The sequence below is a fragment of the Lucilia sericata genome, unplaced genomic scaffold (assembly GCF_015586225.1).
Source record: "Lucilia sericata isolate MDLA Ls3-8-SP2 unplaced genomic scaffold, ASM1558622v1 Contig000003F_arrow, whole genome shotgun sequence".
NCBI lineage: Eukaryota > Metazoa > Arthropoda > Insecta > Diptera > Calliphoridae > Lucilia > Lucilia sericata.
The window spans coordinates 622,907-646,639 of record NW_023994044.1 but is presented as its reverse complement, the minus strand read 5'-3'; the positions used below and the strand labels follow the sequence as shown (position 1 = coordinate 646,639).

General features: G+C 30.9%; 5 protein-coding genes across 5 annotated transcripts; 2 read left to right on the top strand and 3 right to left on the bottom strand.

Annotated features, from left to right (window-relative positions):
• The first annotated feature begins 709 nt into the window (after positions 1-709).
• LOC119599830 (RUN domain-containing protein 1) lies at positions 710-4,384 on the top strand. The gene is made up of 3 exons (XM_037949740.1): positions 710-2,513; positions 2,752-3,654; positions 3,722-4,384. Exons 1-3 carry the CDS (start codon positions 928-930, stop codon positions 3,909-3,911), a joined length of 2,679 nt encoding a protein of 892 aa, XP_037805668.1. The 5' UTR covers positions 710-927; the 3' UTR covers positions 3,912-4,384.
• A 404-nt stretch (positions 4,385-4,788) lies between these two features.
• On the top strand, positions 4,789-7,832 carry LOC119600000 (leucine-rich repeat extensin-like protein 3). The gene is made up of 3 exons (XM_037949997.1): positions 4,789-4,905; positions 6,763-7,350; positions 7,441-7,832. Exons 1-3 carry the CDS (start codon positions 4,870-4,872, stop codon positions 7,618-7,620), a joined length of 804 nt encoding a protein of 267 aa, XP_037805925.1. The 5' UTR covers positions 4,789-4,869; the 3' UTR covers positions 7,621-7,832.
• LOC119600010 (3-oxoacyl-[acyl-carrier-protein] reductase FabG) lies at positions 7,639-8,621 on the bottom strand. The gene has a single exon (XM_037950009.1). It carries the CDS (start codon positions 8,520-8,522, stop codon positions 7,755-7,757), a length of 768 nt encoding a protein of 255 aa, XP_037805937.1. The 5' UTR covers positions 8,523-8,621; the 3' UTR covers positions 7,639-7,754.
• A 1,048-nt stretch (positions 8,622-9,669) lies between these two features.
• On the bottom strand, positions 9,670-13,005 carry LOC119599915 (organic cation/carnitine transporter 7). The gene is made up of 11 exons (XM_037949861.1): positions 12,751-13,005; positions 12,424-12,663; positions 11,859-12,021; positions 11,599-11,777; positions 11,346-11,527; positions 10,928-11,172; positions 10,547-10,709; positions 10,376-10,487; positions 10,156-10,315; positions 9,972-10,099; positions 9,670-9,905 (listed from the first exon to the last, which is right to left on the bottom strand). The coding sequence occupies exons 1-11, from the start codon at positions 12,782-12,784 to the stop codon at positions 9,850-9,852; spliced, it is 1,662 nt and encodes a 553-aa protein (XP_037805789.1). The 5' UTR covers positions 12,785-13,005; the 3' UTR covers positions 9,670-9,849.
• A 2,826-nt stretch (positions 13,006-15,831) lies between these two features.
• Positions 15,832-22,593, bottom strand: LOC119599605 (vacuolar protein sorting-associated protein 26B). Its single transcript, XM_037949439.1, has 2 exons — positions 22,259-22,593; positions 15,832-18,522 (listed from the first exon to the last, which is right to left on the bottom strand). The coding sequence occupies exons 1-2, from the start codon at positions 22,403-22,405 to the stop codon at positions 17,170-17,172; spliced, it is 1,500 nt and encodes a 499-aa protein (XP_037805367.1). The 5' UTR covers positions 22,406-22,593; the 3' UTR covers positions 15,832-17,169.
• Positions 22,594-23,733: the final 1,140 nt, after the last annotated feature.

Sequence of the window (23,733 nt, the reverse complement as noted above, 5' to 3'; positions counted from 1 at the left end):
TTGCATTGGTATAACACTTTTTTATATAAATTCATTTTTATTTACAGTCTGTTTTAAACAATAACAGGATTTATGTGGTTATATTAAACCACGTAACTTAAAATATGGTGTAACATTAATCAATATAATTTACATAAATAATAACTTTAACAAACAAACTATGAAAAAGGCAAATCAAATGATAGTGGTCAGTATTTGGATGACAAACGGGCACTTCCAAATATTGTCAAATATTCATCTATTAATCCAATAATGCATAGAAAATTAGAATTTTTAGATTCTATTTTAAAAGAAAACATAATTAGTATTCGCTTTGAAACTAAAATTAACGAAAAAAGTTTTATCTAAGAAAAATTTTGTTAAAAATCAACTTATTGTTGGCTTAAAGAAATTACAATAAAATTCTTATATTTGTCAATGGTTTATTGAAGGTATTTTAAGCTATTTATGAATACGATTTTCGTGAATTTTGCCTAAATTGGTTTATAAACCTAAAATAATTTTTATGAATATCGGCATTATTAATTTTTAGCAGGTTTGTGTCTTCGCTTAAAATAAGTACTGCCAAGTTATTGTATAAATTGGTTTGTTTCTATTCATATTTATATAAGGATAATTGTAATAGATTATTTATGTAAACAACTCTATTACAATTACCGTTGTATTGGTATTTATACTTTTGCATTGTTATTGTAACCACCATATGTTTGCTCGTTACGTTGTTTTTTTACTGTAAGTATAACAGTAAAAAAACTGACACTAATAGAACAATAAAAAATAATATAGAAACACACTCACACACATCAACATGTACTTGAAAAATTGATTTTTACGGAAAGTGAAAGAAAAAGTGAAAAGTTGGGAAAAAACAGTGAAATTAATTCGAAAAAATCATATAATGCTATTATTTGAAGAAATCTAATAAATATGAATACAACAGACTGTGAGAAAATTGAATGTAAACTGGGAAAAGAGTTAAATTTTCAAGGAAAATTCGATGCGAATTTTGATGAATTGAATAAAGATGAGGGACAGGCGGAGATGTCAATTAACAAGGTTGACACGTTTAATGCTAGTGAAAAACAGGCAAAAGACCTCGAAAATTATAATGTTAGAGAAGAATTTGCATTGCAAACATTTAACAGCTGCGATGAAAAAATCAAGGAACATGAATTTGGCAGTCTCGCAAACATCAATGCAACAAACACATCCACAGACGCCCCCGCAAATTTCACACATATAGAGACGTTAAAAACCACACAACCCACATGTAGCACAGCTTTAGTGTTTACACCAGCCGAGGAGCAAAAACTACCACTATTAACAACTTCACAGTTAGATGCAATGACGGAAATCAATGGCGAGGATGATGGCGAGGGAGATTTCGATGACGGTTTACAACCTTTAAGTGAACGTTGGTCACCTTTGGGTGCAAATTATGATGATGCTGTCACCCCTTCCTCTGAACTTTTAAGTCCAGAGTCTGAGCTCGAATTGTTGAGTTCTGACAGTCAGGATAAACATGATTTTCATCAGCACAGCGATGATTCTGCTGAAATGTTACGTTTGAAGGGATTGGAAGATGAGCAAGAAATGCTCACTTCTTCCCTAATGGCACTCACCTCCCATTTTGCTCATGTCCAGCTAAGAGTACGTCAAATTGTTGAGGCTCCTGCCAACGAACGTGACCAGTTATTAAAAGATCTGGAAGAATTTGCTTTTCAAGGCATACCCGAGCCTCCTTCAGCCAAAACAACTGCCACCTTCCGAAGCGGTTCATCTTCGGGTCATAATCACAATGGTGAAGATAAACCTAGCAGTGCGATTAGCGAACAACAGCAGTTTGAGCTCATAGATCATTTAAAGAACCAACTAACAGAATTGGAAAAAATTGCTTATGAATCGGGTGCTCCCGTACTGCCTCAACATATTCTGTTAGAGAAACAGAAAATTATTATTGATGAACTAAAACATAAACTTAATTTTAAAGTTGATGAGCATAAGTTGCCCGAATTAACGGCTGAAGAATTGAAGTCTCAAGTTGATAACGCTATTGGGGAATTTGTGGGTCCTCTAAAGATGAAGGAGCAATTGGTAGCACAATTGAAAACTCAAATCACAGATCTGGAACGTTTCATTGCTTTTTTGCAGTGTGACACAGATGAGAGTAAAATGAAAACTCTGAATGGCAGCGAAAAGTTTTGTGAAGCATACAATAGTTATGCTGCCAAAAAGAAAAAAGAATCTAATAAATCTATAGCAGATGGTGCGAAAATTGTAGATAACGCTGATATGGAACGTTCAAGTGGATCGAATTCCGAAGTAGAGTTAAATAAGAATGCAAATACAGGTGATAACCTAAGGGTGAGAGAAAGCCTTCATAGTAAAGCACATGGTTTAATGGATAAGGCATCATTACTGATGCAGATGTTTGCGACCACTCACTTTGGCTCGAAACAAGAACAATTTCAAAAGAATACTTTAAAGAAAACCCATAAAGGAAACCACTGGGGGTAAGTAAAATATAGGAAAAATAGATTCAAATGAGCGTGGTCTGTTAAAAGCACTTTTTGAATATAGTATGACGATATTTACATTAGACTGAAAAAAAAAACTTATAAAATATGTACATACATATGTACGTTGCGTTGTTTTAAGATAACCATAAGTATATGTTAAAAATCTTCAATTTTATCGATTAGTGTTATTATAAACGAGTGTTTGAACCTAATCATTTCCTCTTAATTTCAGTGACTTGCGTGCCCAACTGGAAGTGGATATACAAGAGGTTGCATCATTAGCGGCCACCTTAAGTTTCGATCGAGAAAAACTTACCAAACTACGCAAAGCTATGAAAAAATCAAAAACATTTGCAGACACTGAAGAAGCTGCGTTGAAAAATGGCATTATTACAACAATCCCTCCATCATGCAGTCGAAATCGTTCCAAAATGCCACAAACGAATCAACAAAAGCAGCTTAAACCCTACACTGTTTCTTCCGGTTCTGATGATGAAGATTTCGATGCGTACGATTACTACGATTGGCAACAGCAGAATAATCGACGTATAGTACAATGTGCCCGGATCCGAGGCGATACCATCAATACTCTAAGCAAAGAATTAACAACAGCTGTGCGGAAAAATTTTGCTATGACTTTATTAAAGCTGATGCAACATGGTTTAAGAGTTGAATCAATACCCCCTGTAACTTCAAGTCTTATAGTTCCCTTTATGCGCTGCCTTAATCCGTCCCCAGTTTTTGTAGCCGAACACAGTTATCGTGCACGCGACTTTGATGCCTCTTCATTTATGTCTTCAGCAGCCTCATTTGGTTACGAAGATAACGAGGGAATAGATGCCAGTAATAATTGGTCTAATGATGGAGGAGGTGGATTTTTTAGCACTGGTAGCACACGACCTATGCATGCTTGGGAATTAATACTGGAGTATTATTATCTTAAGCATGGTGATGAATATAATAACACTCCGGCGCGTAAACTATCGCAGAGTTTCAATTTGGATATTGTCAATTCGCAGGTGGTAACTTCAAAGCAAAATTTGCTTAGTGTAGTGGGCAGCATTATTGCCATGCATCGTCCCTATAAACGGAGTTATAATGCTCATTTCAAGGCATTTGTTTGCGCTGGACTAAAGTGAGTTGATTTAATTGACTCCTGCTGCTATTAAATTAACTTTTTACTTTGTTTTTTGATCTTTTAGTTGTCATCAACTAGTGGAATGGTTGAATCTAATATTTAGTTGCACCGATCTAATTGAAAATTACTATACAAATTCCAGTTATGTTGCCTGCACTGGTTTTCGCGATGCCCTACGTTCTATTGATACATTGTCAAAATATGATTTTGATCTACCAGTCGATTTGGCCATACGACATTTTCGTAATCTATAAAGGATTTTAAGGATACACATACATATATACAAACATACCTATTTAGACTAGACTTACACACATCTGGAGTATGCTTGGAAAAATATTAAATTATTATGAATTAATTATTGTTAGACTAATTAGTTTAAAATAATATGTGGTCTACTATATACTACCAAACACAATTGACACCGTGTGTGTATGTCTGTATTTATTAAAAAAAATTATAAATGAAAAAATCTAGTCATATTTCAAATTATTTTTATGTAAATTTTATCTTTCTATCTTATATGTATTGTACACATAACTAACCTTATTGACATTAAATAATTTTTCTATCCATTTATGTATTTAATCGTATGTATAGTAGCTAATTTATGCTCCCTCCCTCCTTTTTCCCTTTAACATTTATAAATATAATATTATACATTAAAATACAACAACAAATATTAAAATTAATAAATAAAAATAAAAAATATATCATTATTGAAATGTTAATCAATAACAAATAGCATCTTTGATATTAACTTTCTTAGGGGACTTTGAAAAAGTTCAGATTTCATGGTGTACAGTCAAATTCATGTCCTATTTGTGAAATTTAATCAAAATGGGTATCCAAAAAGAATTCAAATTATTTCCATATTTTTTGTATAAGGATTTTTGAATATTATGTGTAAGTGCAATTACATAAATATTTATTTCAAATAATGATCATTGACAGTATTGAAAAAGTGAAATTATATTAGTGCATTCATCACATAAATGACTTGTAGAAATTGACTTTTTCTTATATTTTTCCATATTCATTCTACCAAACATTATAATACATAAAACCATTTACGGGTGCAATTTTTTTCAAACCTTGACATTGGCAGCTTAAATTTGAGTATAAATATTGAATAGTGAAATTGAAGATGTAACAGTTGCTGTTTTGTATTCGTTTGGAGTTCACAAAATATTAAAAAATTTAAGAAGCAAAATGCTGCTAAATTTTGAACGTGGTTTATTAATTGGTGTAAGTGAAATGTTATTTTTTTAACAAATCCTAAAAGCATATTCTGTTGAGATCATTTTTTTTTTAAATATTTAGATATAAATATAATAATGAGTAATCCATTAATATAATTTATTAAAAAGTGTTTTTGTGTATTTAAGTAATTGGAAGTTATAAATAATAATAATTTCATTGCAAAAATAAACTCAGTTTATAATTAAATTATAAACAAACTACTTAGTATGATGATTTATACATCCGACGACGATTAAGTTTAATACACATAAAGTAAAGAATAAAAAAATGTGTTTAAAATATTATCATATCTATTTTCACAACAAACGCCTGGTTTGTACTGTTATTTGAAACCCACAAGAAATAAAAGTGTTGTCTAGTTTCTCAAAACAATTCAAATGCTAAAAATTCAAAAATTTTTGTCTTGAGTTACAAGCGACTAAGCGACCAAAAATTTCTAAAAGGAAAATAAATAAATAAAAAGGACGCAGGATACGGCCGTTTTCTTTTTAGGTGACGATATATGCCTTAAGGGGATTACGATTAATGTTTCGATGAATTGCTATATGTATGTTGCTTTTCTATAGAAAAATATGGACCTACACCAATCTTTAAACATAGCGGAATTACTGTTGTCCGTTGTCTGACATTTTCAAAATTTCAAAGTATAATGATTAAGTATACAACTTCCACTTAATTACTTTGCAAACAATTTTTCACTTTAGTACAGTTTTATTATCATTAAATTTAATTAAAATGCCTAATAACCCAGCAAAAAATAATTGATGTCATACTTTACAAACTACATCTTAATCACATCTTAAAATGCGATTACATATTTTTCACTTTTATAAACCAAATATTTCCTTACAAATGAAACCCCAGTTAAAAGTGAGGAAAGAGATGTGGAAAAGTCATTACAAATAACATATTTGAAGTACATCAAGATTTGGTGAACGAGTAGTGAAATTTACATAAGCGTGTCATTAAGAGAATGTGTTTTATTTTTGACATCCAAATATCGGATTTTTACTGCTTCTAAAAATAAGATTAGATGTAGTTCAAAGTCGCCAAAAATGAACAACATCCCTCCAATGACACGCTAATGTAAAATTCATAGGTTTTACACCCGAATTTAAAGCACTTCGGGTTACTAGTTCCCAGCAAAAAATAATTGATGTCATACTTTACAAACTACATCTTAATCACATCTTAAAATGCGATTTCATATTTTTCACTTTTATAAACCAAATATTTCCTTATAAATGACACCCCAGTTAAAAGTGAGGAAAGAGATGTGGAAAAGTCATTACAAATAACATATTTGAAGTACATCAAGATTTGGTGAAAGAGTTGTGAAATTTACATAAGCGTGTCATTAAGAGAATGTGTTTTATTTTTGACATCCAAATATCGGATTTTTACTGCTTCTAAAAATAAGATCAGATGTAGTTCAAAGCTGCCAAAAATGAACAACATCCCTCCAATGACACGCTAATGTAAAATTCATAGGTTTTACACCCGAATTTGAAGCACTTCGGGTTACTAGTTGTGATGAAAATTCTACATCTTTTTCCACACTTTTTTTGCTGGGTTGTGATGAAAATTCTACATCTTTTTCCACACCTTTTTTGCTGGGAAATCATTAAATTAAAATTAAATGAATGTTTCGATAACTTTCATCTCGATAGGGATTTGAAAGTAGTGATATAAGTAAATCTAATACATAATTGAAAACACTTATTAGTAGACAATATTTCACTCCTGAATTGAAATGAATTGCCTTTGGGAATAAATTCAGTGCAATCTAAAGTAACGGGAAGAAATTGAAGAATTTTAGTTTTAAATTACTTTATTTTTCAGGTGATTATTTTCATTTTGAAATTATGCGAATGTAGTACCGTGACTCATGAAGAAGGATCAAAAGTTCGCCGAAGTATAATTGACCCTTATGCACCGCCACCGTTTGCTCCATTCGGGGCAATACCTCCATTCGGAGCATTTCCTCCATTCGGTGGCCTACCACCTTTTGGAGGTTTCTTTCCACCGTTTCCACCACCTTTTCCTCCACCGCCATTTCCACCTCCATTTGGGGGAGCATTTCCTCCGCCATTAGGACCACCTTTACCTTTGGCACCACCGCCAGTTTTACCCTCGCCATTTCCATCACCTTTTCCATTGCCGTTTTATCCTCCAGGCCCACCATTTGGAGCTCCTTTTGGTTATCCATTTCCTCCACCAGCTTATCCATATCCAGCGCCAGCGCCGGCTCCAGCCCCACCACCGCCTCCTCCGCCACCTCCTGCTCCAGCGCCAATTATTCTGCCAGCTCACACTGCGGCCACATTAAGTGTAGCTTCATTGTTACATGCTTTGATTGCTAAGAAATTCTATCCACCTGTTGTACCATTTCCTGTGCCCAGACCAGTACCATTCCCCGTCACAGTTAAGGTAAAAAAATTATTTCTAAAACATTACATTGACTTCATCTCAAGATATGTACATATGTACAATTTTTTATCTTCATTTGTATATTTGTAGGTACCTGTTCCTGTTCCCGTGGAGAAACCTCATCACCATGTCACCATTTTAAAGCCCGCTAATCATAATGATGAACCCGTTATTCATGAAGAACCTTATCACGAAATGGATAATGAATGGCATTCTTCGCCACCAAATGATTGGAGTTCATCTCCACCTGATGACATAAATTCACATTAATATCAAAACACAATTGAATATTTTAAAGATATTTTTATTTTTTCTAATTAATATTTATTTCAACGTTATTCTTATGTATTTATTCAAAATAAAAGTAAAATTTAATTTATTTAAAAAAACATATTTCTAAGAGCTTATCGTGGACACATGGCATGTTTGCCACCATCGATTGGCACACAAGCACCAGTGATGAAGCTAGCATTACTGCTGCCCAAAAATGCTATAGTTTCAGCAACTTCATACACATTACCCACTCTACCCATGGCATGTGTGTCTTTGCAACGCTCCAAATACTGAGCATATTCCTCCACTGTCATGCCACCACGTTTATGAATATCAGTAACAACCACACCGGGATTAACTGAATTAACACGCACATTTTTGGGAGCCATTTCCAGGGCAACACATTTTGTAAATTGATCGAGAGCAGCTTTCGAAACGCCATAACTTAAAGCTCCTGCAAATGAACGTAGACCAGCTACACTGGAAACGTTTATTATGCTACCTTGACTTTTGACCAAAAGAGGCCCAGCCAATTTGGTCAGTATGAATACAGCGCGCAAGTTTGTGTTTAATATGCGATCAAATTGCTCCACATCAATGTCAAGGAGACCACCCGAAGCTAATATACCCGCATTGTTGACTAAAACGTCTAAACGTTGAAATTTCGAAACAGTTTCATTGATAATTTTCTCCGCCTCTGTGGTGACATCGGCAACAATGGCCAAACAGTTCACTTTAGCATTAACTTTTTTGCATTTTACTTCGGTGGCTTTAAGATTTTCAACATTACGACCCACTATAACTACATTGGCACCATATTTAGCAAAAGTTTCGGCTGTTGCAGCTCCAATACCTGAACTAGCACCAGTAATTAATACAACTTTTCCCGAGAAATCCATTTTATCAACTAAATTTCACCAATTAAATTGTAATTTCTAGAACCAGTTAAGTCAGTTGTAACAAGTGTTATATTCCATATAATCGAATAAAATAAATACTACTAACAAATTATTAATTTTGATTGTCAAGTTCTCATTGATAAGATAACGCTCTCAATATGAGTGATTTTATTGATTGTTTTTGAAAAAGAAACCGTTATTCTCGTTGCATATACGAGGGTTTGTCTTACAATATTAAGCAAATAAGAATTGAAAATTGACAAAATCCAGCAAATTGGCGATATACATAGTTTATAGGTCGGCTAATGACTATTTGTTGGAACAAAATATATGGATCCAATCCGATAAGTTCTCAGTCGGTAAGAAATAGTAATTGTGGAATACAAGATGACGACATAAATTCTTCAGTTCGCAGTCTAATAAATACGATCCACCAAAATAGCCTAAGTATCTGGCTTTCAGACAGCTATCTCTTATGTGGTCTGATTACTATATTAAAAATTACATTAACTTTTTGTTTACTTAAAAGTAACTATGTCCCCGTGATATCTAATGCCTGGAAACAATATAGCTTATAAAACCTTCTGAGACTGCTGAGTCTCTTATTTTTAAACACGTCACATAACAGCAGCAGCAGTCTTAAGTTTTAATTCCGCATACACATCAAATCTCGTAAAGCTAGAACGAACACACACCTTTTGTGGGACGATATTAATTGTCGCAAGACTTCAACACTGTTTAAAGATATCCTGCTACATACGACGCCCAAACATAATTGGCGATAAGCCGCAGTTATCATCAGCGAAGGTAATCTTGACGTCGTAGTTGAGGCCAAATTCCGACCAAACATTTTCGTTGTTAATGCTAATACACACATAAATTGTGATATAAAAACAAATTTTTATTTGTTATCTCACAGTCATTTCAGAAAGGACCTTCGAAGAGAACATTATGCGAAATCCCCAAGATTCATTTCAAAAAACTTTCCTTATGTAGACCAGCACTAATACTGCAGTTTGAAGAGCATTTTTGCTTGTGTTTAGATAAAGTATTATAGAATACAAAAATAAGATTAAGTAATAAGAATGTCTCGTTTGGGAAACGTTTTCTTAAAAACGAGAAATGGTTTATGATTTCAACAGTATATTTTGTTGGAATTTTAAACATTGCAATTTTATTTTGTGATATTTATCTTAAATAAATCTAATATTAAACATATTAATTAAACATATTTTTGTAAAAAAAGTATGGACATATTTACACAATATTTATAATATTTATTTATACAAATTAGACTATTTAGGAAATAAATTATAGAAAATCTTTTTTATTTAAGCTCGATTTTCTTTGTACTTGGCAGTAAAGCAGATAAAATAGCTCCAACTGAAAATAGAAAATATATTAATAAATAATAAATGTATTATATTACAAATAATTATTAATACTTACTGTACATTACAGCACCAACCATTACAAATGGCGGAATACAGCCAAACGACATGAAAACGGGAAATAGTACATTACCCGTAATGGAACCCATACGACCAAACATCATTGATAATGAAACAATCATAGTTCTGAAAGTGAAATGTGATTTTAAAACAATGAATCAAACTATAAGTTTGAGAAATACCTTAATGAAGTTGGAAACAAATTAACCGATGTTCCGATAGCCGATGTTGAAGAAATACTTCCCATACAAACGTATAATGAGGATATAATGAGTGTTGTTAATGCCGATGAGGACCAGAAAAGAGCAATACCACTTGTACCAGCAATTAGGAGACCAAAAACTGTAAAAAATATGTAAATTAGAATCTATAAATGTTGTATAAGATATATATTTCATATACCTTGTATACGTTTATTGCCTAAAGCATTGATTAGCGAACCGGCCACTAAATAAGCGATAAGTCCTGTTACAGCCACAATAATATTATTTGTATAAGTCGCAGGTGTAATAACCTTGATTAAAAAATTTACTTTTAAAATAGTGTTTTAATATGACTTTTAACATTTCTTACCACAACACAACTATCCACAGGATTCTGAACCGTTTGTACCATTTGTGTCTTATTAACACTATATTCTAAAATCGAACACATGCTGGTGGCCTCACTCGATATTTGTTCATATTCATGTAATGATGCGAATAGCTGAGGTAACCATAAGCGTATGGTATTTTGTCTGAAATAAAATAAATAAATATTTTAATAACACAGATTTCATTAATGGTTTTTCTAATGCACAGTGGGGGAGTTCTGCTTTGGAAATTTTGAAACAATTACAATTATTTCTTTATGATCCTATTTCAAAAATGACTATAAATTACAAAACAAGTTTGTTGTTGTTTTCAGTATAAAATAGGAAAGAAATGTTCATTCGTTTACCAAATGTGTACTTACCCTAATAATATAAAAAAGTTTAAAACATTCACAATTATGCACATTCCTAAATAAGGCTTAAAGAAAAGCGGCTTAAAACCAGTAGGCACTTTTAGTTGAGGTGGCACAATATTGTTGATTGTATTCGATTTTTGGTCCTTATCAGTTTTGGCAGTAGTGATGGCAGCTTCAATTGTTGCTATACTAATATTATCTGGGGGATCAGAGTCTTTGTGGTTGGGATTTTCATTGACAAGATGTTTGATCTGTGACAAGTAAGAAAAAATAAGTAATATTTAAATACAACACTAAAATGACTATAAAAATCCAATAATTTCGGATCGGATTAAAACATATCGACGTCACTAATGTCGATATGTTTTAAGAGGCCGACATTTAAAGAAATCTTAAAACAAACTTTGTTAAAAAATTTACTCACTGGATAATTTTCTGCTGGTTGTCCTTTATTAATGGCAAATATTTTTTGGAAAACTTTTAAAGCTTCCGCATTTCGACCTTGTGACATTAAAAATCTTGGACTTTCCGGAAATAATGTTAAGAGAATACCACTTAAAAGACTCGGTATGCAACAAATTGCAAAATAAACTTGCCAGGAATGGACTAAAAACAATCATAAAGAAAATATTTTAGATGGCAAATCATTTTGATTCACTTTTGTTTGCTATACTTACAGTTCATGTTAAACACACGGAAATTCCATTCGTTTGGCAAAATTAACAATGCTAAAACCGGTAGCAAAATAGAGGCCATAGAAAACATTATGCCAATTAACATCATAATACGGGGCCTATGTTCAGTACCATGGAATTCTGTCAAATATGACATCAGTACAGCGAATGGTCCACACATACTAGTTTCGGTAGAGACAAGATTTTACACAAACAAAGTTGTTGTAGAAACATCTACACAAGGATCATTAATTGAAACTTACACAAGACCACCAAAGAATTTCGAAATCATTAATTGTGTAACATTTTGACTCATGGCTCCACAAAGAACACAAATGACATCCATCAGGTAACCAAACACCAATAGTTTCTTTCGGCCTTTCTTGTCAGATAAATAACCCCAACCGATGGCCGATATTATCATACCTGGAAATTATATATATAATTGGATATCCAGAGTAGTTTCCTGAGTTATATAAAATAATAATACTTCTATAATTGTCGGGCATGACTTAATCGAGAAAGTGATTCTTAGCCAAATGATATATCATTTGGCGATATGATGTTATCAGGTATATATAAGCAAATAGGATGAATTATGCTATTGAATTAGTTATTCATAAACGATTATCGAGCATTAATTGTTTAGAGTCTAAACTTTAGACAACTAATTTTTTAAGAAATTAATCTTCCTCTTCTGAATTTTATTGAACTATATAAACTAACAACTTCTAACACGATAAGTTTTTATAATAACACTATCTTTATAAAGAAAAAATATGTGGGAATAAGAGTACCAATATCAAATACACGAAATTGTTTTCTTACCACAATAAGTTATGGCATTTAGGATGCCTTTATCAAGAAGATTCAAATTTAAATCGCATTCTGCACTGGGAAGGATATATGATATAACGGCCGTTTCAACAACTGAAGCCATTGCGGCCGGGCATGCTACCAGCAATAAAAATATATTGAAACGCCCAAAGCCCGCAGTTGATATAGCTTTTTCGAAATCAGCTGGCGTTTTATCATCTTCAGCTGATCGAGCTTTATGATCGCCCTTATCTGCAAAAGAAAATAACAAAAATATATTTTTATTTCAAAATTCCAATTACCAACAAGAAAATGTCATTCCATCTGAATAATATTTACCATTTTCAGCTGTATTCGTTATTATTCCAACCATTTTTATCACCCTCTATTTTCTCACAGTTTTCTTTGATAAATATCCTAATGCTGACTTACTGACTGATCCACACCAATTATACGATTTTTAAAATTATTTCCTAAAACCACATTTTAACTCCAATAATTTAAATTGGTCAAATTCCTTTTTCCATTGAGAAGCAATACTTTTGCGCTTGTAGTCTAACAACTTACTAACTTCAGTTGCAGGTTGGTGTATCTATTCTTAAAATGTTTTGTCTAGTAAAATTATCTCAAATCTTGTAAATTATCCCACTAAATTTAAGAATTAAACATGAAATGATAAAGTGTGAAAATTCGATTGCAACGAATTGTTAACACCCTTTTTGAGTAATTTTTAATAAAAATTAATCCATATTAGTAAAAGTTAAATAATTAAATTTTTTTCGTCATTATTTCTGAATTAAGCAGACAGTCAGTCAATTTAAAATCTTAAAAATTCGAGTACAACCCGGAATATATTTGAAGTATTCTAAAAATGTTGGCAAATCAAGTCACAAACCTATAACGAATCTTTACTAGTAGGGTGCATTATAAACAAAGACAAAATGCTGTGATAAATTCGCAAATATTTGACGTTTGTTTTTACTGTTCGTATCACTGTATAAACAAATAGGAATAGAAAATGATTTATATCCCATCCATACAATTGAGTGAGTGAGTGCGTTGTTTCATCATATTATTTTTATTTGTTTATTTTTATGATGATCCCCCAACAACAGGGAGATGCTATCATTCAGTTTGACAGTTATCTAAATTGATCGTGAGAGGAAACCTTTTTTACACGCTGTTTGTGTCGTGAATTTCCTAAAAATAACAACATTTTTCATTAATAATTCTTTAATTGTGTCATGACTGACAAAATCTCATTTCTTATCAAAATTGTTTGCATTTTAATTAAAGCCTTCAGATCATCATAACAGTAGCTGATTTGAAGTGAAACTTATGCAAATATACATAAGATCGGTTGGTATTTTTGACGCAGAAAATGTTTAATGACGATTTTTTTCATCAAAATTTTAAATTTCAAATTACGAGGCATTGTATCTATATGCAAATCGGTTGAATGTAACCGTGCAGGATTAAATATTGAAAAATTTTCACAATATTATTTTCTACTTCTAAATTTTAATTAAATGTATGATTTTTATACCCTTCACCTTCGTGAGAAGGTTATATATAAAGCTATACGCACAATTGGGACGATAAATAAATTTTATAAATTTTTTAATTTTTAAATAAAAAAATACTTAATTGAAAATAAACTAGAAAATAGTATGAACATTATTCTTTGGTATGAACATTTAAAACTTAAAAGTAAAATGGTCACTCTACACCCAAATATTCGTTATTCGTCTGCGTATGAAATAGAAATAAACCTTTTGCACAGTTCGATACGTACGACGAATTTCGTCATACGCACTGATTGTGCGTATTTTCGTATAGTGTGTTCTATATCTGACGACGAAAATTCGTCGTTCGTCTCAATTGTGCGCATAAAAGTTTTTAACATTTAAATACCTATTTGAAAAAGCTATTGTTAAACTAGTAGAGAATAAAGATATCGATTTGAGGAAAGATTACAAAAACCGTATAAACATTTTTGAATTTTGAACCTCGTTAAAAATCTAAACCGTTACGAATTTGGAAATTTTTTACCAAAATCGGTTAATGGATATTAATGTATACTGGACGGTTATACACAAAAACCGATCGCATACCGGAAACAGAAATGATCGTTAGCATGGTCAAGAGGAACATTTAAGCAAAGCTGTGTGGGAATCTGTTGTTACACGAATAAATCTAAACTGGGAGAAAAAACTGGACAGAAATGTACATTTAAAACACAGAAACCGAAATGTGCTAATCACAACACTAAGTTCCAGGCGGAAGTCAGTGTTATCACAGAATGTCTTAAATGAATTAGATTATATATAGTGTCAATAGGCAATTAGGGTGATACCACTGTACGAGTGCCATATTCGAATAATCTTCCGAAAACTATGCGTCATATGGGTACCAGACCATTCGGGGATAATCGGCAATAAAAGAGTAAATGTTCTTGCTATTAAGGGATGGGAATATGAAGAAGTTAATCTAACAAAAGTAAAACCGACCTACTCAACAAACATGGGGGAAAGAATCCCCCACTAAAATTCTTTGCAGTGATTAATTTTTTAAAACAAATAATTTTTGGTGAATTTTATTATAATTGTTGTATAATGTATTGAAAATAAACTGATTTTCTGTAAAAGGCCCGATACTTAACAATAAAATTTCTGAGTGCAAATAACTTGGGCACAATGTCATGGTTACAACTGTTTAAATGTTTTCGGAGGAGCGCTTGTATGATGAGTTTACTGATAATGATCAGTTAACGACAGACAGAACGTCTTAGGATGTATGATGAGTTGTACAAAATATAAATATAATTTATTCTATTAAAATGTATCTGATAAGTCTTAATAAGTCTTTTGTCATAATTTTTTATATAAAATCAGCTTTATTTATATCGCTTAAATATAGAAAGCGTAGTTTTTAATTTATCATCTTTTAAATACGTTATTTTAGATAAACAGATATCGCATTTGGTAACAACAGATGCAGTAAACTATTTTTTTAAATCTCTTGTTGTAAATGTACATATGTATGTATAATATAAATCTTATGTTTTTACTATAGCTGTTAAATATGAATAATTTTTTTATTAAATAAACTTGTATATCTAAATATGTAATATACACCGCATCAGCCATTTTTATAATGTGTGTTTAGACGTTTTTCACCCATCATATATTTCTGAACAGGCCCTAAAGTAAAATTATGCGTAAAATGAGCATCAGTTTATTTGCATTAGCATCTCAAGCTAATCATCAGATGCATTAGGGGTCTAACATATAACTCTTTCTCATACTCAAACATTTGTTATGTGGAGATCAATTACGAAGTAAATTAAAAGAAATTTAATAAATAAGCTTACAATGAAAATCCTTTTTTAGGAATATATGTATGTAAATAAAATGACCATTTAGTTTTATTGTTTTTTTATTTAAATTTTAAATAACTTGGTTAATACATAATATATTTTGAATATATCATTTGTTTTGTTGTTGTTTTTGTTTTCTGTTTGTTTCTGATTTATTTTCTCATTTGTATTATCTTAAAAACTATCGAAATAAAAATATTGATTTAGTATTTGTTTTGTTGTTTAATTCTATTTTGTTTCATTACTTGAAAATAATATTCGCTAATCGCTTTAATGATTTCTTACAAATTTGTGATTTTCATTATTAATTTTTATTCTTATTTTTTTGTTTTTATAATTGCGTAACGCATTGTTTTTTTTAAGGTTCTATCTTCTCACTTCATATTTTCTTATAAAATAAAGTTCACATCGAATTAATTGCAATTGAAATGGGTTTTAAACAGGGTCAATAGAATTTCGGAATATTTAGATAGAAATTTTACAATATTTATATTAATTTATTTAGTACCTACATCAGAGCATGTACGTATGTATGTAAGTTGTTTTTCGTTTTTTTTATGTATATTTGCAATGCAATAATTATAAAAATAATGATAATAAAATATTTAAATACAAAAAACAAATATAAACAGGGAATGGGAGAAATTTATTTTGAAAACAAAGAAGGAAACTTTTATGTGTTAAAAATAATAAAAAGAAAACAATTGATCTAGACAAACAAGTGCGACAAAAAATAGATTAGATTTCTAACTTTTTTACTATACCTCGTAATTAATTGGGGAGTAAAACAGCTAGAGGGTGAACTGTGGACTGTGATGGTGAGTTATACTAAAGGGCTCAAATTTGTATTTTTGTTAGTCGCTAATAAAAGTTAATTGTCTAAACAATTTAAACAATTTTAATTTAGTATTAATATGTATTTTTTTGTATGTTTGTGTACATGTTTTGAATTTATCGTTAAGTTTTGTCTACAAAATAACAACAAAATATTTTAATACTTTTTACAATCTATGGACCTTTGAAAATAAATAGTTTTTCGATATTTAGTTTATGTTTTCTCCACTTTGGACAGACAACTCCAAAAGTTTATTTTAAAAATGGCAAATATTTGTTTGCCTTTAGACTTGTTTCTTTTGCAAATGTTAATATTGTTTTTATTTTAGTTGTTCGTTTTGTTTAAAGAAGCCCTTAATAATAATATTGAGTGTCAGGATGAGTTTATGAGGATGTTGTGTGTATGTGGGTGTCTATTTTCTCTGTATAAATGTCGGGTTTCGTTACACTTTCACTTTTTAAGTTAAGCACTTGATACAATAATTATACGACTCTGGTTGCTGTTGTAGTCGTATATAAAGAATGACTCAATTAGGACCATAACATCAGGCTCCACTTGTAACGGCATCATCACTATCTAAGAAATCACTTGAAGCTACTGGCACCACTTGAGGCTTATCATCTGTATCATTATTAACGTTGTTTCCATCCTCTTCATCATCATCGTTCAAGGGAACCTCCGTGGTTGGTTCTAGGAAATCAGCGGCGACTTCTTGTTTGTTTTCATTCACCGAAGCATTGGCTGCTGTCGCTGCTGGCAGAGGCGGTGGCGTTGTAGAAAGCATAACTGGTGAAGTGCTAATTGCAGCTGCACCATCTCCCATTCCTCGTTCGATTGGCATTGCAGTCGGTGTTATGGGCGATGTAGGTAGTGACTCCTGCGACTGTTGACTGAATTCCTGATTAGGACTTTCTCTTGTGAAGAGACCCATTTTGCCTTCAGATGACAACGAGGCTTCTGTTGAGGCTGCTGCTGCCGCCGCAGCTACTCCGACTGCATTGACATTTACATTCGGATCGCTGTTAGTTAAATGAGGTGCTGCAACAGGAGCTGGAGGGCCACTAACCAAATGTGGGGGAGCATGCTGAGGATGAGTATTATGACCCGCAACAGCAGCTTGTTGTGGTTGATTGTGGGCATGATACCGTGGTATATCAGCCTTACGCCACAGTGTTATTTCCTGTTGTTTAAAGTAACGACGATCCTCCGTGTCCATCAACACCAAATTGAGAAAATACTTTACTGAGAATTTCTTATTGATGTCCCGCATTGTGGGCGTAAGATTGTAGCCGGCCAAAAATACACGTATTGGTATACTTTCACCCTTAACAGGTGCTCCATCCATTATTTCGAACTTGGCAATTGTTTCGTTTTCCGTAAACACATTCGGTCCACTACCAGTTGACTCGCGTTTTATAATAGCGATTTCCATGTGTTTAATTTTAATGCGCACCAACAGGAAATATATTTTACCAATGATCGTATCCTTCAGATGGTATTTACTCTTGTTGTATTCGAACTCAATATGCAGACAATCTTCAATACCCACTTCCATTTTGATGGGATTATTTACATCCGGATAACTGCAGAGTGTATGAACAGCGATATCAACTTCCTTTGTGATATCGCTGATGCGACGTACTATGGTGACACGTAAAAAGTAGCGTAAACGTACATTCGATCCATTGTAGATTTCAAATTGTTTCTCTACGTTTGGAAACTCAAAGGGATAACTACTGTATTGAATGAGATCTCCAGGGCGTGCTAGAGCTTTTGCTAAACATTTAAACTCATGATGATTGCCGCGATCATAGAAGAGTTCTATCTGACCGATAAATTCAATTTTAATACCTTGATGTTCCAATTTGCTACCGGGTTTTTTAAGTGTTACATTTACCTATAAAAAAATAATTTAAAAAAATGTTATTCTAATATTAATCATTATAAAATAATTTTAGTATGTTTAATATTACAAAATTTAATTAAAATGAAAAATGGACAATATGAGTAGATAAGGTTCAATTTTTGGTCACATTTATAAAATTTGCCCATTATTATACTCATAAGATTAGTGAATTCTGTGGTCACAGTAAAAAGCTACAACAAATAATATAAAAGACGAGTGAAATAGTATTTATGATTGAGCTTTAGTAAATAGTAAGTAAATATCTCCCAATAAAACTAATTGTTAAAAATTAAATAAAAAAATTATTCTGATGATTGCAGAACCAGAGTCGCGTTACCGCTCCTAATTGCCTATATTTTTCTCCATGTAAAGATAACTTAAATTTGTAATACTTTCAATTTAGTCGGTTAGGGTTATTGACTGAAAATTAAAAGTTGAACTCCAAATTCATAACTTTACAGGAACACTTCCCTTGATCCCTGGGACATATATTGATAGTAAACCTTCTTCAGAATGATTCATAAATGTCGGTCGTCTTGACGAGATGACGAGCCATTCGTACCCACAACTTCTATGTTTACCGCGCCACTCTAATGTATTTACAACGAATAAATTGGTAAAAACCGATTCCCGCCTACAATAAGAGGATATGACACTTTTGTTGTTGCCCACTTTCATGCTGCAAATCTCTCATTCAGCATGAACTTTACATGTCTTCTAAGACCAGAAGGTCATCTTTGATAACCTGATCTACATTAAGAATGACATGGTTTCTCTACGATAGTCGAATTTCTTTAAAGCTGGCTACACACCATATTCAGTAAAACGACATGTCAAAATTTTCAAATAAAATTAAAAATATTATAATACAGATACAAAATGTAATAAAACTAGCGGCTCTCTCTTTATATTAATAAATAAACAAGAATGAGTCATTCGTGCCTCAAGTTTGGTTTAATTCTATGTTAAACACATATGTATTGTTAATTTAGTAGGTAATTCTATTCTTTGCATTTTACTTAAGGTATTTTTCGACAAATTTTAATTGAGACGTAAAAAATAACAATATACAAATTATATATTTGATTAAGCACGTTTATTTGTATAATCATTATTTACTCGATCAATATTTTTATAATTAAAGCTACAAAAACCACAATTGTACATTTTTTACTACATTTACAATAAAAATAGAATTTTAAAGCTACACAGTGAAAAATAAATTGTAAATATATTGTATTGCTCACACACTAAATAAACGTTGCTCAAACAGGGGTTTTTTCTTATATTTTTGGATCTGCGATAAGTTAAGATATGTGTATTGTTTATGAATGTATATATGCATTTGCAATTTTGTTAAAATTGCAAATAGAACGTACAAAAAGTTTGACAAAAATCAATCAAGACTCATGAATAAACTGGACAAAAGTTAACTTATACTAATTAGTATAGGCATAACTTATACTAATTAGTATAGTTAAAAATTAAAATATATTTTAGTAAAATGTGAAGAAACATTTAATGCTAAGAAGGAAAATAAAAAATAATGATGCAAACATATCGTTCCATTCGTTTAAATATATTCGTATAATTTTCATATTTTGCGCGCAATAGGGTCTAGTTACCCTGCGCCTTTCTTTAGTATATTTTATAAATTTATTTATAAAGTATATTTTAATAAATAAATAAATAAATATTCGTATAATTCTAAACATATTTTAAATGAAATAAGAGTTAAAAATGCCTATAGCATTTCTATTAAGTTACTTTTCACTATAGTTGTGTACTCGGTTTTAAAACGAGAAAAATTATGGGAATTCGTTTTTAAACGAGAAATTTACTCGGATTCGGTTCACAAAACCGTCAGGAATAAATTATGATCAGGTTTTACCTACAATGCTAAATGTAGCTTAACTTGCGGTTAGATTAGACTTGCAACAAATTCAGGCGGATTTAATTCGATTGTGTTTTTCAGTAATTAAAGGAAAGCTAATTTTGTTAGTATTATTAACTTTTCAGTTAAAAAAAAAAGCAGTAAACAACAGTTTTGAAAAATCTTTTAAAAATTTTATTTTTCTTATCTTAAATTGATGATAATTTTATAATGTTTTCTGACTGAGTTTTAGGTTTTATTGGTTCGCTTCATCCAAAATAATAAACAAAACATTTGATTATTTAAAAATTCCAAATTTAGACGAAGAAAGAATATTATATCCATCAGAAAAACCCGCCCCGAATATTTGTTAAAATATAAACACATAAAACTTTGGCTGTAACATGTAATACTGTAACAGTTTTTTACATTCTCTGAGTATTAATACTTGTCAAAAATATTTGTATCATAATACAATTTACTAGTCTAAATATAATTTGTAATTTGATTTTCAAAAATATTACTGATTTTTTTGGCATACGGTCGGTATTCATAAATTTTTTAAAACAATTCAAAACCTTTTTATTTTCAAACGTATTCGGTATGTATTTTATAAATACAATAAAAAACAAACAAAAAGTGTAAAATACATTAAAAATAAGAACGAAAAGTGCATAAATAATTGAAAATTGGATAAAAAATATTACAAATGTTATAGTGTAAACATAAAATGTATATTTCAGATTGATTTTTTGAAAATGCGAATTATTTTCATACTATTTTTAATTTGAAGTGTGTTAATACTCAGTATTGTAGTCTGAAAATACCTTAAAGGGCAAGTGTTTAATACATGAATATGTGTTAATCGTTCTATTTTTATTTAAATCTGTAAAATGTGTGTATTCATTGATTCAATTCATAAAGTAGGTAAATTTAAATTAAATTTATAATTTAATATTTTTATAAAATCAAACACATATGGGCATTTCCACCGAAAAGTCTACTTTTGTCACATCACGCCAAGCACTATTAACTGCCTATATGTAGGGAAAATATTTAAATTATTTATATTTTTATGTAGAGCTCTAATAGCTCTATATATAGGATAAAGAAAGGACCAATCAAAAGAAATGGTCCTAAGATATTGTCAATTAATGACGTGATGTGACAAAAAATATACTTTTCGGTGGAAATGCCCATATTTATAACCCTGGTAAGTACATGTCATCAAACCGGTTTATTCGATAATGATATGTACATAAACCAAACTTGAAAATAAGTATATATGTACGTATTTCAGTAATTATCACCAATTTCATTGAATTTGTTTAAAATTTAAAAGCAGAAAATCAAAATTTATCACATTCAGAAAAGGGGGTCAGCGATATCAGAGAAACATATACAAATAAATGGCAATGGTCTACGTAATACATCCGTTCATATTGTGTTTATATTTCTATTGCTCTGCATTTTTTGAGGCTACAACATCTCAGTAAAAATTATTAAATATTTTTTAATAGAAATGTTTTCTAACGTTATGATCAGAAATCAAAAATAGTAATAAACAGAAAGTAAATGCACACAAATTAATTAACAAACAAGTGGTGGTTGATGATGATAAAAGTAGCCGATACCCGCTCCCTGTACGGGGCGATGCGGTGGCAATCTGTGTCATTTTACTTGAATGCAAACACAGCAACACCAAAAACAACAACACCAATCAATCCAAATGAACACACAAACAAAACACACAATATGTATGAAGAAAAAAACGATGAAAAACGCACAATTATTAAATTTACATAATCTCTATTACTGGCTAAATGTAAAATATGAAAATCCTTTTTAGTTTACCTTGCCGGACACTGTTTCACCATCATAATAAAGCAACATTTTTTCAATTTTACCATCTTCTCCTTTGACTTCAGTCATTTTTTTGTTTTCAGCACCATCGAAAACAATATCGATTTCGGCCGATTGTCCAAACCCCAAAAAGTTCATATTTATTTTGCTTTTTTAATAATTTACTGCAGAATTCTCTTAATAATTGGAATGTTTTTAACTTTTAAATATTTGCGTAAATAAAATTTTATTAACAAAAAATTGTAATTTTTTGGGCGTTTAGTTGAAAAAAATTCTTTTGCTTCGTTTGATCAGAGACCTGCGCCGACAAATATTAACGGCGGCAGCGAATGACACAAACAAATTCAGTGGCGGCTTAAAATCGACTGAAAACCGGCAAAGTATTCAACTTTGATTTTATATTTTCAACGACATTAAATACAATCGGGGGATTATAATTCCCGATTTTGCAAAAGATATTTTGAAACATCGGGATTTTATACCGTGTGAAATACTTCTGAAAACATACAAAACAATCAGAGTTTATCAAAACTTAAATCATACCTATGATATATGTATGTACATACAAGTTATATTATGTATAGATACATGTATGTACATATGATCCAATTTTGATGATAGACTTTACTAATAGGTGGATCCATGGTATAATAAATACAAGGTGATGTCGATGTAACTGTCAAAACGTAAACACAACAAATATAACTGGGAAATTTGATAACCACAGCAAGCAAAACTAGCAATAAATTGTATGTTATTTTTAAAAATTTTGTATAATTGCCATCACATTATATCAAAGGCATATTTTGAAATTTTATAATTTTGAAAAACTAATTGTATTTCGAACAAAATAATTTAATTTAACATAACTCAAAAAGTTAAGATTCTCATATTAAAGCGAATTGTTTAATTACATGAAAAATATCATCAAAATGAGGTCAATTAAAAAAATATATTTGTATATAATAAATTACTGATACCGATTAAATTGGTTTTGATACCGAATTAAGTTTTTCGGTAAATACCGTTATCAATTACAAATCAATGCCGGTACACATATATTTAGTCGGCAGCTAAGCTTAACGGCGCAGATCTCTGCTTTTGATTTATTAATTGTGATATGTTTGACATTTCACAGTGCTGCCATACATTAATTTCTCACTAAAATACTTAGGGTAAAATTTTACCCGTTTTTGTGCAGGTGTGGCAAGTTTAAAATATGCATGGTGAAATTGCTTGCAAGAGCATTGCCAGTTGTAATATTTATTATTAAAAAAACTGTTTTATTACGAAGAAATGAAATAGTTTTTTTAATTGAAAGAAAACTAAATTAAAAAAATATATTTGTTAACAAATCATAAAAGTCCACAGATATAAATTCAACAAAAAACACGACCATAGATTAGTCTGCTTCACCACCAAATCTATCATTCATCTAAATAGAATTATTTCAATTGTATTATTTA